Genomic DNA, 18,137 nt, shown 5'->3' with positions numbered 1-18,137 from the left:
AGTTGTTATATGTTTTTTTCTGACTCACAATTCTCTTTCTGTACAGATTTGAAAGTTATATGAATTTCCCTCATCTTTGTAATGTTTACAGAAATTTCTATCTTAGAGACTTTATAAAGAACAAAAGAGAGAAATCACTAAGACAAACTGGAAACAAAGTACTTGGTCACTGTCAATGTTACCAGAAATTTCCAATGATTACAGGGAAGATATTATTGCCAATGGTGAAAAAATGATATACCCAAGACTTGTTTATACTCCCTTTGGTCTACTTTGGGGTGTATGTGGCAGTATGGTATTGCATTGACTAGTCACAGTAAACCACGTGTTTGACACAATTCAGATGATAATTTTCTGAAATATTTTCCTTATATCTATTTTAGAACCTAATTGAATTTTGTTTTGTATTTTGTATGAAAAATGAGCATGACACTATTATAAAGGACAGTATTTGGGGAGTGAAACTACATTGGTAACAGTTTATTTTCCTGGCTGGAGGTGAATACATAATTGTCTGAATTATTCTCCATGCTCTAAGCACTTTATCATATTTTAAAATTATAATTTGTTGAGGACCAGGTCACTCAATCTTGCTCCAAGGCAAAACTGAGGTGCCTTCCCACAGATGGCCTGGTGCCATAGAGATAATCCATCACTTAACAATACTTCCTTAACACCTGTGCTCCCTGGTGAGCTCTCCTGTCCATCGCAAATCAAAGGCTCCCTGCTGCCTCACTTCTCAGCGTCTCTGGTCTAACAACCTCCACCTCATGGCCAATGCCACATTCCCCTACTTAAGCCTGTACAGAACTCTCATTAAACGACAGCTTGATTCGAATGTCTGTCTTGCTGTCCATCTCTCTCGTGTTTCTTGTCCCATTCATCCCAGGTTCCTGTGGGCTCAAATCCCGTTGTGCCCTGCTGGTCAGGGCAATAATTCAATTGTAGTGAGCCTGCACTGGTAATTGACAAGCCCAACAAATGTGTGGGAAATTTAGTGTTAAGTTTCAGCTAATGCAAGCCTCTGTATGTGAAAGAAGCAAATGATAAGGGATATTGTGACCTCTCATACAAATATCTCCACTTCCTGTTTCTCTACTCTTTATCTATTTAATACCTGAATTTTTCTACAGACCCAAACACTTGTCTTCCCTTAAGGATATTAAATTTCCTTCTCTGTTATTAATGTTATTTTGGTTAAAATGATCCAAGAACTATACTGAATAATATAAAGCACAGTCAATATAAGGGACAGTTACCACATTTTGGTTTGATTAGCCAGGGAAGATTCCTAAGATGTCGTTTGTGGAATGATAGCCTACTCATCCTTCAGCCATAGCTCTGTTTTTCCAGTTGAGGTTTGGGAGGGAACTGAGACCCCGGTCTCCACCCAAGGACACTCCCCCAGTCTACCCAGCTCTTGTTTCTCACTATCCATCTTCCTCATCCTTTGGTAGTAGCCTCCTCAGTTGTTGGTTCACACTCCTGCGTATTCTATCATCTTCCTTGTAGCTATCTAAAGATGAAGATCGTCCTAGTTTGCAGTCTCAATGACACAAACTCTTCAGAGACTACTTTACATTACTTGAGTGTTTATATTTACCTAATCTCTTCAGTTTACCTTTAACTCAAATCCCACATCTCTTAAGCAAACTTCCCATCACTTTTTTCTTTGCTTTTCTCATTCTTCTTTTTATGCACATTCCCCTGTGACACTTCTTACACAGCAACCTAATAGTAATCACTAAACGCACTGTGCTTTCTTTCTCCTTTCTCTTATTTTGTCTTTCATATAAATAGAAACTATTCTCCAAACCAAATGGTAGCTCAAGAATCACTGTTTTGTAGCCAGTTGGCATTCTGTTCTTACAGAATGTGTATTTGTTGATAGACTGTCTATAGTTGCTGACAGTACTCAATGTGCTTTGGTGGTCTGGGATAGAGCCTGGTGCCTTGTTGAACAACAGTCTAAAGGAGAGTAATATCACTTTAACTCTACTACAACATGGTCATTCTTGAATACTACAAACACTTCTCACTAAAGCCAAAAATGGGAACATGAATTCAACATACACACACACACACACACACACACACACACACACACACACACACACCACACACACACACACCATGGAACATAAGAGGAAGTTAGAGAAGAAGTTTGTGGATGTCTGGTCTCTCCTTCCTACATATTGGTTTCTAGGAATAGAATGTGGTTTTTCAGGTTTGATCCAAACTGCCTTTACCTACTGAGCTAATTTGATAGGTCTGGGATTTTTTTTTTTTACATAAAAAGTGTTGAAAGCTAAACTATAGCTAATGAGAAAGTTCTTGCATTTATTAATGTCATTGAATTTTTCTTTGCTGGAGGCAATCTGGTGTAAATTAATGAAGAAAGTTGTTTTAAGTAAAAGCAAAGAATTTTCTGAGATTTTTCCATCCTTTATAGTTAAGGATTTTGGAGATCATGGTTCAGACTTTCTTCTCTGGCTTGTTCCATATAGATATTTATTTATTAATTCATAGAGATTATTGTGGGTAGAATACTTTGGAGAGATTTCTGTAAAAATATGTTCTTTTACAATCAGATAATTATTTTTTTCCTGAGGACATTTGTTAATTTATATGCCATTTAAACATCAATATTCTGATATCAGAATTCCATATTTATTTTCTGTTCCAATATTCATCCATGTGTGTTGAATAATAACCATTTTTAACCAACACTCACAAAGGAAATGTAGTCACTCTGCACAATCCGTCCATGTGACCACATTGATTGACTCAAAGATAGTCACAAGGTAGGCCAATCAAAACAACTAATTAGAGATGGACTTTAGATTGCAGTTGCAGAACACAAAGATCCTGACAGTGCGAAGAAACCCTCTGAAAATAGAGCATAGGAATGGGAGACAGGCTTAGAAATGAACAACTTCTCAAGCAACAGGAAGCCAGCAGAGTTCATTGTTCCTGAATGTGGTAGTGTTTGAAATCATCAGTAAGTGGGTCCTAAGGCATACAAAGATGGTGCGAACGAGAGCAAGGACACAGAGAGCTGGCAAGCTGAGCTGGGAGAGCCCAGGAGCCCTCAACCCTATACAAAGGACTAGAGGCAACTGGTAAGTGTGGATTGCGGGTGTCTTCTTCAGAAAAGAGCACACCAACTGGTTACCCAATGTGAAATGGCCAATGCTGGAGCCATATGCACAAGTAGCATTATACAAGCAGACACACACTCACACACATACACACACTCACACACATACACACACTCACACACACACAATCACACACATATACACAATCACACACATATACACACACTCACACACATACACACACACTCACACACACACACTCACACACACATACACACAATCACACACATATACACACACTCACACACATACACACACACACACACTCACACACACATACACACAATCACACACATATACACACACTCACACGCACATACACACACACTCTCTCACACACAGCAAAAAAATGAAGCAGATGATAGATTTGAAAGAGAGCAAGGAGGGTTTAGAGGGAAGAAATGATGCAAAACATTACAAAAAACAAAAAAAGTAAAAAACTTTGGAAGTTTGAACTTGGCATTTTAGCTTTTTTTTTTTTTTCACAGTACGTAAATGCTTTATTTTAATGTCCAAGTGTGCAGTGAAGGGCTGGCGCTCCCTCCTGGCCTGTTTCACAGGTTCTCGATGGGCTGGTGAGGCCAGTACGGGTACTTCTTCTGGTCCAGCTTGGTTTCTGGGAAGACTTCATTCAAGTCATCAATGGTCATCCGATCAAAGGGGATCATCATTCTTAATCTTCTCCAGCTGCTTCTTATATTCCTGGATCCTGACCTGGGACTCGGACAGGAACGCAGCACAGTTCTTCACATCCTCCTTTTCCTCGCTGTCCACCAGGGCTGTGTATTTATCCTCAGGCACTGGGATCTTCAGGGCATTATACTTCTTCTCAAAATCAGCCACCAAGCCAGCCTTGGCCACGTTGGCCTTGTAATAAGCCCAGTCAATCGCTGGTGGTTTCTCAGGCAAATTAGCCAACCTGGTGTGGAGGGTCTCATTCCACGACTTTAGGGAGTTTGCAATTGTCTTTTGGTTTCGGGGTATGATCTCCACAAAAGACACCCAGTCAATGGTTTTTAGGGCAAGCTTACACCGGGCCATCTTTGGATCCTTCGCCGACCCCGGCGGAGCTCCGTCTCTCCAGCGGCATTTTAGCTTTTATGTGTTTTACTGATAAGGTTCAAAGATTCCCAAGTAAATTTATGTCATCTAATCATAAACTAAAGTCTTAAAAATTCAGTGTACTCTGTTTCCTTTGTCATTTTCTTGGGGAAATAACACCCCTATTTTTCTAGTTCCTTTCATACAAACAAATTCTATGAGGTCAGCTTTCTGTCTTTGAGAATATCTGATGGATGTCATCCTGAGGAACAAGGATTGACACATTTCCTTGTTTGTTTGAAATCAGTTAAGAAGAAAAAGCTAAAAAGCACTTTGGGGATGCATAGAGGAATCAGTTGTGTTTATTACAGAAGAAAAAATATTTATTTTGTATCTATAAATAATTCACTTCCTGAATAGTCTTCCAGGCAGAGTGATCCATTTGTGTTTCAAGAGGTACAAACAAGAGTGGTGATTGAGACCGGAACATACACAATCTCCCGCCTGCACTCATTAGTTCTCCGTGGATTTTTGCCATGGATTGATGCACAGCTGCAAATGTAATCACAGTAATCCTCAACTCTTCTGTATTGAGAAAGACTTTGGGTTGGAACCGCTGTACTCACAAGTAATGAGAGTACGGCATGTTTCAGCTCTCAGGTTATAACTTCATACTGATAGATAAACAAACTGAAAACGATAACTTAAGGTTAAAAGGCAGTTCACAGGGACATAAACTTTGACAGTAAAGTAAATCTGTCTGAGTATCACTGGGTAAAAATCCAGTAAAGACAAAGGGCCTCAGGCACTGGTGGTACCTGAAAGAATGCCTTTGATTGAAAGAAAACAGTTTCTTATCAAAGACAATGGTAGGAACACTGCAAACAAGATAAGTGTGAGATCCAGTAGTGAACAGCATAAAACCCAAGAATAATAGGCTGATAGGTAGTTAGTTATAGGGTTTTGCAATTCATCCTGTGAAAGATTTCTAATTTTAGGTCACTGGTGGTAGCTACTGATGAAAAAAGTTATCCTGCCTTCATACATTGTTTTGCTACTGGAAAATCTCATTAGTACATTGGTGAAAACGCCACTTCATAAGATTAGCTGGTTCCAACTATCAAAATGAGTAGAATGTTGTCAATGCGTAATTCTTTTTGTGTAGAAATAATAGGATTAAATTCAATTCCCATTTCAAAATTACCTGAAGTGACTAGTGAGAAAAAACAGTAATTTTGTCTCATTAATTAATAGTCAAATGTAATTATGTCTCATACATACCACAGTAGGTATAATAAATGATAGCTAGATATTGCAATGTGCAAAAGTATTTGAAAGTGAGAAAAAAGGCTGATGTAGAGTTAAGTATAATGTTTAAACAGGAGGCAAATTGTGAGCAACAAAGATTTGTTTTGTAACTGAAAGCAACATGTTTGTGCCTGCTGTGGAACTTGAAAATGTAGTGTAGAAACAAACATTTGTGTTACAGTGACTGAAGGTTAAGTAAAAAAAAAAAAATTACCGTCTTACATGATTGGCTACTTCAAGTACTGATCAGTTGAAGGAGTTATCTTTCCAAATATAATGAGCACAAATTTTAAAACTTGTTTTGTGTAGCAATTTTACCAAATTAAAATTATATTATACTTGACTTTATGTTTAAGCTAAAATGTCTGCCAATATATGTAACCTATTCTTTTGGGGAGACTTTGATTCTAAAGCATGTATTCATTACCTGTTATATGAAAACTTTGTACCAGTAACTATACCTAAGTAGTAAAGAAAAATTGCCTAGTAATGTGTCAAAGTTTTGATATAGAATGCCATCCACAGGGCATGTGTGCCATATTGCATAGCTTTGTGTGTCATATCGCATAATTTGAAATTGGTTAAACCATTGGATGTGGGGTCTAGTGAAATACATTTGGGCCATAGATGACATGATCTTCAAAGGGACTGAGGGACCTCAGTCTATTCTAATCTCTTTCTCTTTTGATGCCTAGGCATGTAGTGACAGATTTACCATTCTTGCCCTTCCATGATTTGCAGACTCACAAACACAATCCACCTGTGTTGCTGTGGATTTCTGTCATGCCTGTTCCTGTTGCCACCTTGCTTCAATACCAAATAGGCACACAAAGACTTATTATTAATTATAAAACTTTTGGCCTCTGGCTAGGCCTTCTTATTGGCTAGCTCTATCTTAAATACTAACCTATTTTGCTGGGTGTTGGTGGCGCACATCTTTAATCCCAGCACTTGGGAGGCAGAGGCAGGCATATCTCTGTTAGTTCGAGGCCAGCCTGGTCTAAAGAGCAAGTTCCAGGACAACCTCCAAAACAATACAGAGAAACCCTGTCTCGAAAAACCAATCAACCAACCAACCAACCAAATAAACAAACAAAACCTCATTTCTATTAATCTATGTATTCCCATGTGGTCTTGGCTTACCAGAGAATGCCCAAACCTGTTAATACTTTGTAGTCTACATGGCAACTCTCTGGAACACTCTCTCTGCTTACCTTTCCAAGAATTCTCCTTGTCCTAGTCCTGCCTATCTTCCTGCCTCATTGACCATAAACCAATAAGAGAAACATATATACAGAAAGACATCCCCCCATCACATCTGGAATAAAACTCTGATCCAAAAATAAACTGTTTTTTAAGGTTGATAGATAAATAAACTTCTATACTTAGAAGGTAAATCACAAACAAGTCATCAAAGGGGTCAAGTGAATTATGGAAGGATAAAAATAATGAGAAGTAGTCAGTGTTTAGAGATCACGTGGGACTCAAATAATTTACATACTGGATTACTTTCTACTAGGTAGATAGTTTGTTGGAAATTTCTATATAAATGCTAAGTCTCCATGTATCAAATTTAAAAGTCTTGGGGGACATTACAGTCTTCCACACAATGTAGAAAATGCCAACACTTAAAACAGTCAGAATTGGGATAAAACATTTAATATGATAAGTAGTCATAACCTCAACACTAGAACCACAAGCATGGTTCTTGGATCTTGCAGTATTTGGAAGTAGAATAAGCTGCGTGTCTTTCACTCCTTGATAAAGTACTCTGACATCTCAGAAGCTTTGTCACTTTCTCCACATATTTGTCATTGAGGATATAACAGTCCATTTTCTTTTATTCTAATGGAAATTGCTTTAAACTTGGGCCCACACTTTGAGTAGTATAAAGCATACCAAAAAAATCCAAGGAAAATCACGCTCAATTTTAGGAAGCTACTTTAGGCACATCAAAAGCTATTGCTCAATATGTACCTATTAACACTCCAGGAACATTTGAGATGACTAAGGTTGACCTTTCCTTATTTTTTTTTTAAGATTTTTGAAATGTGGATCATTCTGCAATTTTCTATCCCTTTAGTCTGTATTTGGATTTTGTGAATCTGGTGCCCCATGTCTCTGCTCAGCAGGGCTCTGAATCACTTGCCTCTGCAAGCTGGGCACTATCAACTCCCCATTCTCCAGCTATATTATTGGTGCCTTCATAAGGCAGCAGTTTGTGCAAAGTTCTTACCTGACAATCTCAGAGCTGTGCTTTTCAAGAAGTCAAGGGTTTCCCTGCCAATGCAACACTAAGGGTTTTGTGTATTCACAACTGTCTGCCTACAGTTTATCAATGTATTTCTTTATCAAAGTCTATCTTCGTTTATAAATCAGTTCTGTTATAAATGTTTGTAAAATGCAAGTGATAAATAGTGACTTATTTGGCTAGGCAACAAAGAGGTACTTACCTCATATTTGTTTGCTATCAGGGCTATAATACTGAGGTGCATTTTAGTTCTGTGAGAAAAGGGGCTTTTGTTTTTTCTATTATCTTTTAAAGAAAGATAACTCATGGCATGGGAGGAACAATACTAAGACTGGGTTCGTGCTGTCCACATTCTTTATTTTCAAAGTATTGACATTTACCAGGTTTGCACCTTTGTTTTTTTCTTCCCTTCTTCCTGGAAGCTCTTTGTTCAAGCATCAGATGATTTCAGCCACTTTGATGAGAAGATGAGCCTGTGACTATCATGGTATTCTAATGAACCATTTCAACCCCTGGGGTCAGGAAAAGGTTATGACTCCTCACCCAATGGAATAATGTGAAATGTTTCCCAGATGCAGTTTTAAGACGTGGGCCATTTTCCACCTCCTGTGTTTTGAACCGTGCTATACACAGTATAAGAGGGTCATCTTGCATTTTATTCAAGATTTTTACATCTATATTTACTTAGATTCTTTCTTTATACCTTTCTAATGAGGTTTCATTATCATTTAGGGTGCTTTTGGAAACATGCAGGCTGACACATAAGTAAATATCATAGATATTATTTTTTGATTTTTGAGATATTATTTAAATTAGGAACTTGCAATATACAAGTTCAATGCATAGACTAGTACAAAAATGAAAGAAATAAAATTTAATAAGAAATTACACTATCTTAGTTGTATCAAAAATAACTATAGTAAAAGGTATATATTTTAAAACTTTTAACCTGATTTTCATTTTCAGTAAAGTTTTAGAGAGCTCCTTCATAATTAGACCTATATTATGTGGCTGTCAATTCCCCTAAAGTCTTCCCATATATTTAGTTTTATTCCAATTAAATCCAATTAAAAATTCTAGCAGTTGCATTCCTGTGTTGGCCAGAAGCAAAGTCTAAAATTTGTAGAGTGTCAAAGTAGATGCTGTAAGGGCAGATCAATAAACAGAATACAATTTGTGGTGCAGAAAAAAAAACCCTCATACTCGAAGAATATTCAATTAATTGCAAAAATAGAACTAAGAAGTAGGTATCTGTTTTTAAAAACATGAAAGTTGACATTTACATGATAAAAGTCATAAAACTTAAACTTATTTTCAAAGAGTTTTAAAAAAGACAATAAGATGAGCAAGATAATATGAAAAGGTTATCTCCAATAGTATGGTTAAGCAGGAGACTGTCAATTAAAGTCATAATATGACATCAACAACATTTCAAAAAGAAATGACATCTAAGCAGATGGTGCATACATTAGCAAACCTGGATCATCCAATTTCCTTCTGTTCAGATGCAGTGTTTTCACCAGACTCTTTAACAAGCACTGATGAAAACCTGATAAAATTTGATTTATGTTTCCAGACTGAGATAAAAATACCACTATTGATGACAGAGAAGCAAACGCGTGCAATCATATAGCGATAAACAACAAAAGCTTAGTATTCCATGTGTAAAATCCATATATGAGAGAGTACATACCATGTTTGTCTTTTTGTGACTGGGTTACCTCACTCAGGATGGTTTCTTCGAGTGCCATCCATTCATTTGCCTGCTAATTTCAAGATTCCATTGTAATTTTTGTTTTTCTTTTTTTTTTCTAAGTAGTAACCCATTATGTAAATGTACTACATTGTCTCCATCCACTCTTCATTTGAGGGGGCATCTAGGTTGCTTCCAGGTTCTAGCTATTACAAATAATGCTACTATGAACATAGTTGAGCAGATGTCCTTATTGTATGAATATGCATAATTTGGGTATATGCCTAAGAGTGGAATTACTGATTTCCATTTGCCTGAGGAATCTCCACACTGATTTCGAAAGTGACTGAATGAATTTGGAGTTTCAGTCTACAGTTCACACCACCAGAGTAGCTAGGAAACAAGGAGGACCCTAAGAGAGACAGATATACATGGTCCCCTGGAGAAGGGGAAAGGGACAAGATCTCATGAGATAATTGGGATCATGGGGAGAGGGGAGAGGGAGTTAGAAGAAAGAGAAGGGGAGAAGAGGTGGGGAGAGGAGGACAGGAAAGAGCAGGAAGATTGAGTCAGGAGAAGAATAGAGGAGAGCAAGAAAAGAGATTCCATAATAAAGGGAGCCATTTATAGGTTTAAAAAGAGAAATCTGGTACTAGGGAAATGTCCAGAGATCTGCAAAGATGTCCCCGAGTAACAATCTAAGCAACAGTGGAGAGGCTACTTTAAATACCCTTCTCCAATATATGACTACCTTATATGCCATCCAGTAGCTGATGGAAGCAGAAGCAAACACCCACCACTAAACACTGAGCTGAACTCTGGAATCCAGTTACAGAGAATGAGAATTGGTGAGCAAAGGGGTCAAGACCAGGCTGGAGAAACCCACAGAAACAGCTGACCTGAACAAGGTGTTGCTCATGGTCCCCAGACTGATAGCTGGGAAACCAGCATAGCACTGTTCCAGACCCCCTGAACATGGATGTCAGTTTAGTGGTCTGGTTAATCTATGGGGCTTCTGGTAGCGAATCAGTATTTATCCCTAGTATATGAATGGACTTAGGGAGCTCACTCCACATAGAGGGATACTCTTCCATCCTAGACACACGAAGGTGGGGCTAGGCCCTGTACCAAATGATATGACAGACTATGAAGATTCCCCATGGAAGGCCTCACCCTCCCTGGGGAGCAGAAAGGGGATGGGATAGGGGGTTGGTGGGGGCCAGGGGAGGAGGAGAGGAAGAGGGAACTGAGTTTGACATGTAAAGAAGCTTATTTCTAATATAAATTTAAAAAGATAAAAAAGAACAACAAAAACAAAACAAAACAAAACAAAAAAGCTAATGCCAAGACCCACACTGGAAAGGAATTTGCAAATCCATTCAGTGGCTTGGGGATTCTTGCAAAATTGTAAATTTAAATGACAATGCGATGAACACTATTCCATGGACAATTCTGCAGGTACACTGCTAAGTAGAAGAACCGAAGCATAGAAAATTGAATGTTGTTTGATTCCATTCATGTTTCAAAAACAGGAAAACAATACATGGCAATGGATACCAAGTCTGTGTGTTAAAAGGCAGCCATCAAGACTGGTAAGGGGGGAAGAGATATGCCTTGCCACACAGAGGTTTGAAGAACAGCTTATTACAGAGCCATTTAGAATATTCAAGTACATACATAGAAAACACAACCTTAACTTATTCTGGTTATGTGTCATTACACTTATATAAAGCCCAGAAAAGTGTCACAGAAAAGAATATCAGCCTGCTTTCTAATATCAAAGCCCAAAAAGAAATGAGGTGTTAGCTTCAAAGCCCAGAGTACACTAAAATCACTAAGTGCTTCATTAAATGAAACTTCTACAAAGGCTTAGGTGATTCAAATTTAACCTAATTTCAGTCTCAAATAGTAGTTACTGGATGAAAATATAAAAGCCTATTTCCTAGGGAGATGTAATAGTACTTCTGCCCTGTCAAAAGGAATTAATCTATGTTTATCAAGCTTAGCTAAAAAATGCTCAGCAAGGGTTATTTGAAAGGACAAATTGTATTTTTACATGTTATTTTTCAGAATTATGTAGGAAAAGTTTGGAAATTTTCTGAATCAGAACAATGCTAGAAAAGAAGCAGAAGAAACATCTTCAGTTAGGGCTGAGTTTTGAATATAAATTTAAAAATAGACACACTATTGCAAGCTTGGCTTTGAGCTTCACAAGTATGGATGATACTCAGTTTTGCGGAATCCCCTTGGAAAACTTAGCAGTGTAATCAGTCCTTTGCAGAGTAAATGAAGTAGGAAAATAACTCTCTGCAAATCTAATTAAGCTTCCATTTCTCACATTTAAAAATTAGAAATATTTGTGAATAAAATGTCTATATAAATCATTTTAAACAGAAAATATAGAAGACATCACAGAATTTTATTTAATTCTCCAAATAGTAAGGTTTCTCTTGTTTTGATATTAAAGATGCTATATAAAGCAAATAAATGCTGCCATCTAAGACAGTAGAGAAGTATGAGCTTTTAAATATATGTAGTTATAGCAACTCTAAAGCAAGAGCACAGGTACAGGTACACAGCAGAACAGATACAAATGGAAGACACAGTGTGGAAAATTAAGTTCAAAGACAATTGTGTCAGCCATCTAAGAAAAGATGCAACTTTAAACTTTAGGATGTCATTGTGTTTCACCAATGTGATGGGCAGACTCTGAACAGGTTAGTATTGTAAAACCAAGCGCAACCTTGTCTTTACAATAGTGAGATCTGAAGGTCTTTAAGCAGTAGAGGGATGATTAGCAGTCTCTTTAATTAAGTAATTAGTAACCCACTCATTTGCATGTTTATTTATAACATGTGGTTTATGATGGCCATAGATTCAATGCACAGCCTGCTAGTCTTGAACTCTTGGCTCTTACCTCAGCCTTTTGAGGGAAGGCATTATAAGTAATTATCTATCAAATCTGTCATGAGTATTAACTCTCACTGGAAGTCTCACGTACTCTTTCACTCAAATGAAAGACTAGGATTAAATTGAGAATATAAAACATGGCTTTAACACAGGTGTCAGAGTAAAACACCTTATATGAAACTCTGGAATAAATATTTTGCAGGATGTGGACTTGGTGCTTATTTCAGGAGACTACTGTGTATGGTTGTCAACTCTTACATCCTGTCATCTCTCTGAAGCAGGTGTATGCTTTTATGGTGTCTGGAGTAGGATATGGATATGAATAGAGTTCAGGTCCATGCACATCCTTATTTATTTTCCTGAGTGTTCTGAGATAATGGAATATACTTAGATAATGGAATAAAAATAATGGATGAAATGGTTCTTAGACTGGAGCCTTTATCAGAAACACCCAAAGCTTTGAGAAAAGACAAATGGCTGCATCATAACTGGGATGTGTGAGATTTGGGGTGCCTAAGGTTGTGTGGATGCTATCACTTCTAAGGTTTAGATATACACATAAATACATAAACATGTGTTTTTAAATGTGATTTCTGAACTTTATATAGATGAGAATAGATATTTAGATATAGATATTAATGATATAGAAAAGCATGTACAGACATAGATATACATACAGTTATATATAAACATATATAATATCTCAAATGTGATATATATGTTACATCTTTATTAATGTGATAAAACCCTAGGACCAATGCAAATTATAGTGAGAAGGGTTTACTGGGGACTTAAAGTTTTAAGGAGATAGGAGTCCATGATGTCAGAGACGGGGAGGAAGGATGCTGGAGCAACAGTTGAGAGTTGAAAATGCACAGCTCTATTTGTAACCATAAATAAGAAACAGAGAGAACTAACTGGGGACGTCGTATGACTTTTTTTTTTTTTTTTTTTTTTTTTGGTTTTTCGAGACAGGGTTTCTCTATGGCTTTGAAGGCTGTCCTGGAACTAGCTCTGTAGACCAGGCTGGTCTCGAACTCACAGAGATCCGCCTGCCTCTGCCTCCCAAGTGCTGGGATTAAAGGCGAGCACCACCAACGCCCAGATGTCGATGACTTTTGAAACCTCAATCTCCACCTACAGTGACACACTTCTTCCAAGTGAGCTTCTCCAAATAGCAGCAAAAACTAGGGATCAAATGCCTAAGACTTATGGAAAAAAATTATTCAAACTATCATAACATCACTCAACTATTTTCTTAAGTCTCATCATGTTTGAACTAATTAAAATTCTAGAACTTTCTGTCTCATTACCAAGAGTTTCCAGCAAGATGTCTTAAGTGTACCATCATAATCTTTTGTTCAGTGATAAATATATGTTACTAATGATCAGAACTTAAATATTTACTTCCCATACTCTGTGAAAACTTTTTAAAAATTAAAAAACATTTGTTATTTAAATAATATTGAGTTGCTTTTCCACTGTATACACTTGGATAATTAACTAAGTTATGAGCTGTGATATATACTGAGAATCATGCAAGGGATAATTTAAAATATAAGCATGGATTTTCAAACATTCTTGCTAGTTAGCCCAACAGTGTAATTTGTGTCCTACAAAATGAATGTTTTTCAGCAAATCTTACTTACATTCTTAGCATCTGTTAATTGTAGCCGGTTTACTGATTAGAGTATATAATTCCTTATTCTTCTTTGATGTATTCTTTTTTTTCTCATTGTGCTTTCTTTAATTCACTTGCTTTTCCTCCTACCCAAGCCCTCTATTTCTACTCCACACAGAAGCACATGTCCACACCAATAAAAATAGCCAGAACTTGAGAGCAACCTAGATGCCCCTCAACTGAAGAGTGGATAGAGAAAATGTGGTACATTTACACAATGGAGTATTATTCCACAGAAAAAAACAATGGAATCCTGAGATTTGCAGGCAAATGGATGGCACTCGAAGAAACCATCCTGAGGGAGGTAACTCAGTCACAAAAACAGAAGCATGGCATGTATTATCTCATATATGGATTTTAGACATAAATCTGGGGAGTGCCAGCCTACAATCCCATGGCCAGAGAGTCTGGGAAACAGAACCTTCATTCAGTGGCTGAAGGAAGCAGAGGCAGACTCCCACGGCTAAACACTGAGCTGAACTCAAGGAATCCAGTGACAGAGAGGGAGGACTGATGAGCAAAGTGGTTAAAATTGGGCTTCTTTAACCCCCAGAAATAGCTGACCTGACAAGGGTTAGCTCTTGAATCCCAGACTGATGCCTGGGAATCCAGGATGGGACTGATCAAGACCCCCTGAATTTGGGCGTCAGTGAGGAGGCCTAGGTGATCTATTGAGCCTTGGGTAGTAGATCAGTATTTTCCCGGGTATACAAATGGACTTTGGGCTCCCATCCAACAGTGAGAGATGTACTCTCACCCTGGACTCTCGGGCGAGGGTCTAGGCCCTGTCCTGGATGAAATGGCAGACTATGGACACCCCCATGGTGGGCCTCACCCTTCCTGGGGAAATGAAGGGATATTGGGGGAGTTGGTGGGAGGGCATGGGAGGATGGGAGGGAAAGAGAGAGGGACCTGGAATTGACATGTGAAGCAACCTTGTTTCTAATTTAAATTTAAGTTTAAATATAAAAAATAAAAAAGAACACTTCCCGACCCTTCATCTACATCTATTCAATTGCACAGATGATACGATAAATTACATAGCCCCATGAGAGGAAAATATTAACTTCACTGCCAAAGTTCAGAGATATCACAAGTGCCAAATGACATAGTTGTATAGAGTACGAATGGGAACTGAACAGATAAGACCATAGTCTACTGGAATGGCCAGGCATGGAGTTACCCTGGATGTGAGGTGAACATGATACACCCACCAAGTCTTTGTAGAAGGATTGGATAGGTCAGTTGGTTGAAATGAATAACTCAAGGAAAGTAATGCGCTAGGCAAGTTTGAATATAGGGTCTAGAAGAGAGACAGATCTTAGTGGTGAGTTTTAAAATATCTTTGATGTATTCTTAATGCTGCATTTGTCACATGGAAGGAAAACACTTTGATCCTTGAAAATAGTATTTTAAAGTTATTTTTCTGAACTTATGGACATTGCATGGGCTCTATATGATTCAGACAGTGTTATTTTTTTAATCTTAGTTTTCCTTCATTTGAGAATTGTGTATATGAGTGCTACATTTGCATAATTTCTTCCATCCTTCTGCTCCCTGTAACTCCTCCATACACCTCAATCCCTTCCAAAGTCAGGGACTCTTATTACTGTCACACCTACATACCTACACATATAGGTATACAAGTGTAAATAATAGCATAGGAATCTTTTAGTTTTGCTTACATATCTATGTTTAGGACTGACCACTTGAAGCTGGATAACTTATCAGGACTGGAGGACACTAATTCTCCCCTTAACAGGTTTGTGGCTCTTTGTCTAGGGGTGTGGCCTTGTTGTCATGTCAACTGGTATAGTCACTCTTCTAGTCTTGTTTAGGAGTCAATATTGTTGAAATTTCTGGGTGGAGCTTTCCTGTCATACATAGAAGTCACTGTCACAGCAGATATGTTGTCCTTCTTCTGTGAGGATTCCTCAGCCTCAGTGTAGGGCTTTTTTCTCTCTTAACATGCTTGTTTCATTTTATACAACAATGCCAAATTTAAGATACTCTAAGATCCTCAGACATTCCACTTCTAGATTTTAGTCACCGCACATTTGATTTTCTTGCAGACTCAACAAACTCAAGACCTTTTAGTATGCCCTTCTATATTTATATCACCTGTGGGTTTCTTACGCTGGTATCACTAACAGTTCAGAGGAATTTAGCAACAGTTCAGAGGATTTTTATAAACATTATAAGTTTATTCAAACCAACACTATTATCTGGTACAACCTTAGGATACTAATCAAAGTGACTTTTCAAAGTACAGTTTATATTCGTATTGTTTAGCACACTGGAAACAAATTCTAATAGTTCACACTCAACTTTAATAGTTCATGGTTTCATCTAATTTGCTCTATGACAAAATATGCACTGTGTACCTGGGTTTATTTCTTACACATAAAACCAATACTTGGTCTTGATGTTAGTTTTTGTACGATGAAATGTTTTTATTTTCATTTTTATAATTCTTGTTCATTACAGAATAAACACAAATCTTGGTCATGACATAACATACTATCCTTTCCTGATTTCAGTGTGACCTAATCCACAGCTTTATATTCTTAATTTTTTTCCAGTTTAATTAAAATCAAGGTCAAAATACCAAAAAAATCTTAACATGAAATAACCCAAAATACAATAACATATCTTCAAAATAGGTACATATCATTGCTGGGACACAGAATAGAGAGTGAATCTTCTTAGTGAAAATTATAGTTTTCAGCCAAATATTGTTGTGGCACAAAGTTATTAAATTATTTTAAAGCTACTATCAGAGAAACATTTTAAAACAATGTACTATTAATAACATGAAATTATTAAAGAAAGTATTAAGTGGCTGCCACAGGGACTTTCCTGATGAGTTTCAGCATCTACTTCCTCACATAGTCTATAGTTCTCAGAAAGGAAATATTTTAATTTTACATAGATATATGCAGTTGCTATTTATTACTACTAACTATATGGCAATGTAATATTTGAGACAGCCACATGACTGAAATACTGAAAGCTAATCATATTGTGGAAGGCAGGAGCAAGCGTCCTGGGAATGCTTCAATCTGGCATAAGGCCAAAAAGTAGGCACCACAGATATCCACAGCTTCCAAGAGCAAGGAAATCCATCGCATTGCTTTCTAATGAGCTCATTCTGGTGTCTTATGAGAGACTCCACAATAAGGTGCACAGGAAAAGGATGATGAGGTGTTTGCATTTTTGGCAGGGGAGAAACTGGCAGAAAGAGGATTCTAGGAGCTAAGTTTTCATGTAACAAAGATTTTAGTAGGTTGAAAATTTCTGGTATTCCTTAGATCTCTTTCCAAAGGTGTATGTCAACCACACATATCCAAAGTTCCCAACTTAGCCACCAACTGAGTAGGTACTGTGAAGAACTGGTTAAGCAACAGCAGTGTTAGTTTTTAGACTGTTAGTCAGGCAAATTCACTAGCATAACCGAATAATGTCTTGACAAGTCTCCAATGGTGGTCTGAAGAGGGTAATTGAAACAAGTCCACAGCACTGCATTTAAGTAGTTCTGTAACTATGTAAATATTTCTATGATAATTTTTCATGGAAAACTGCGGGTGAGTTATGTAGAATGCTTTATGGCTTCCTGTTTAACATAGTAATTTAATGTTGGACATTTCATCTATTCCCACTGTGGGTGCTTATTTAGAACTCATCATAAAGTCCATTGCTTCCAGAATATGTTAAATCATAGTTTAAAAATTGGTGTCATTCTGGCTAGGCGTTGGTGTCTCACACTTTAATACCAGCACTTGGGAGGCAAGAGGCAGGCAGATCTCTATGAGTTTGAGGCCAGCCTGATCTACAGAGCAAGTTCCAGGACAACCTCCAAACCAATACAGAGAAACCCTGTCTTGAAAAGCAAAAAACAAACAAAGAAAAAAGTGAATTGACTTCATCATTAATTGATGTCAATCCAAAACTTGCAGTCTTTTCAGATGTTGACTACACTATGCATGTGTGAATACAGTGTGTGTGTGCGTGTGTGTGTGTGTGTGTGTCTGTGCACAGGTATACATGTATGTATGTATGTTTGTATGTATGTATATAATGGCAGCATTGTTA

General features: G+C 37.4%; 1 protein-coding gene across 1 annotated transcript; it reads right to left on the bottom strand.

Annotated features, from left to right (window-relative positions):
- Positions 1 to 3,650: 3,650 nt before the first annotated feature.
- Positions 3,651 to 4,242, bottom strand: LOC121135650 (ATP synthase subunit d, mitochondrial-like). Its single transcript, XM_040734762.1, is given in 2 exon segments — positions 3,651 to 3,829; positions 3,831 to 4,242. Coding segments are annotated over 2 exon segments (486 nt in total). The 5' UTR covers positions 4,203 to 4,242; the 3' UTR covers positions 3,651 to 3,715.
- Between the last annotated feature and the right edge of the window lie 13,895 nt (positions 4,243 to 18,137).

Source organism: Mesocricetus auratus, unplaced genomic scaffold (assembly GCF_017639785.1).
Source record: "Mesocricetus auratus isolate SY011 unplaced genomic scaffold, BCM_Maur_2.0 Super-Scaffold_100040, whole genome shotgun sequence".
In the NCBI taxonomy this organism is placed as follows: domain Eukaryota; kingdom Metazoa; phylum Chordata; class Mammalia; order Rodentia; family Cricetidae; genus Mesocricetus; species Mesocricetus auratus.
This window is presented reverse-complemented; position numbering and strand designations above follow the sequence as displayed.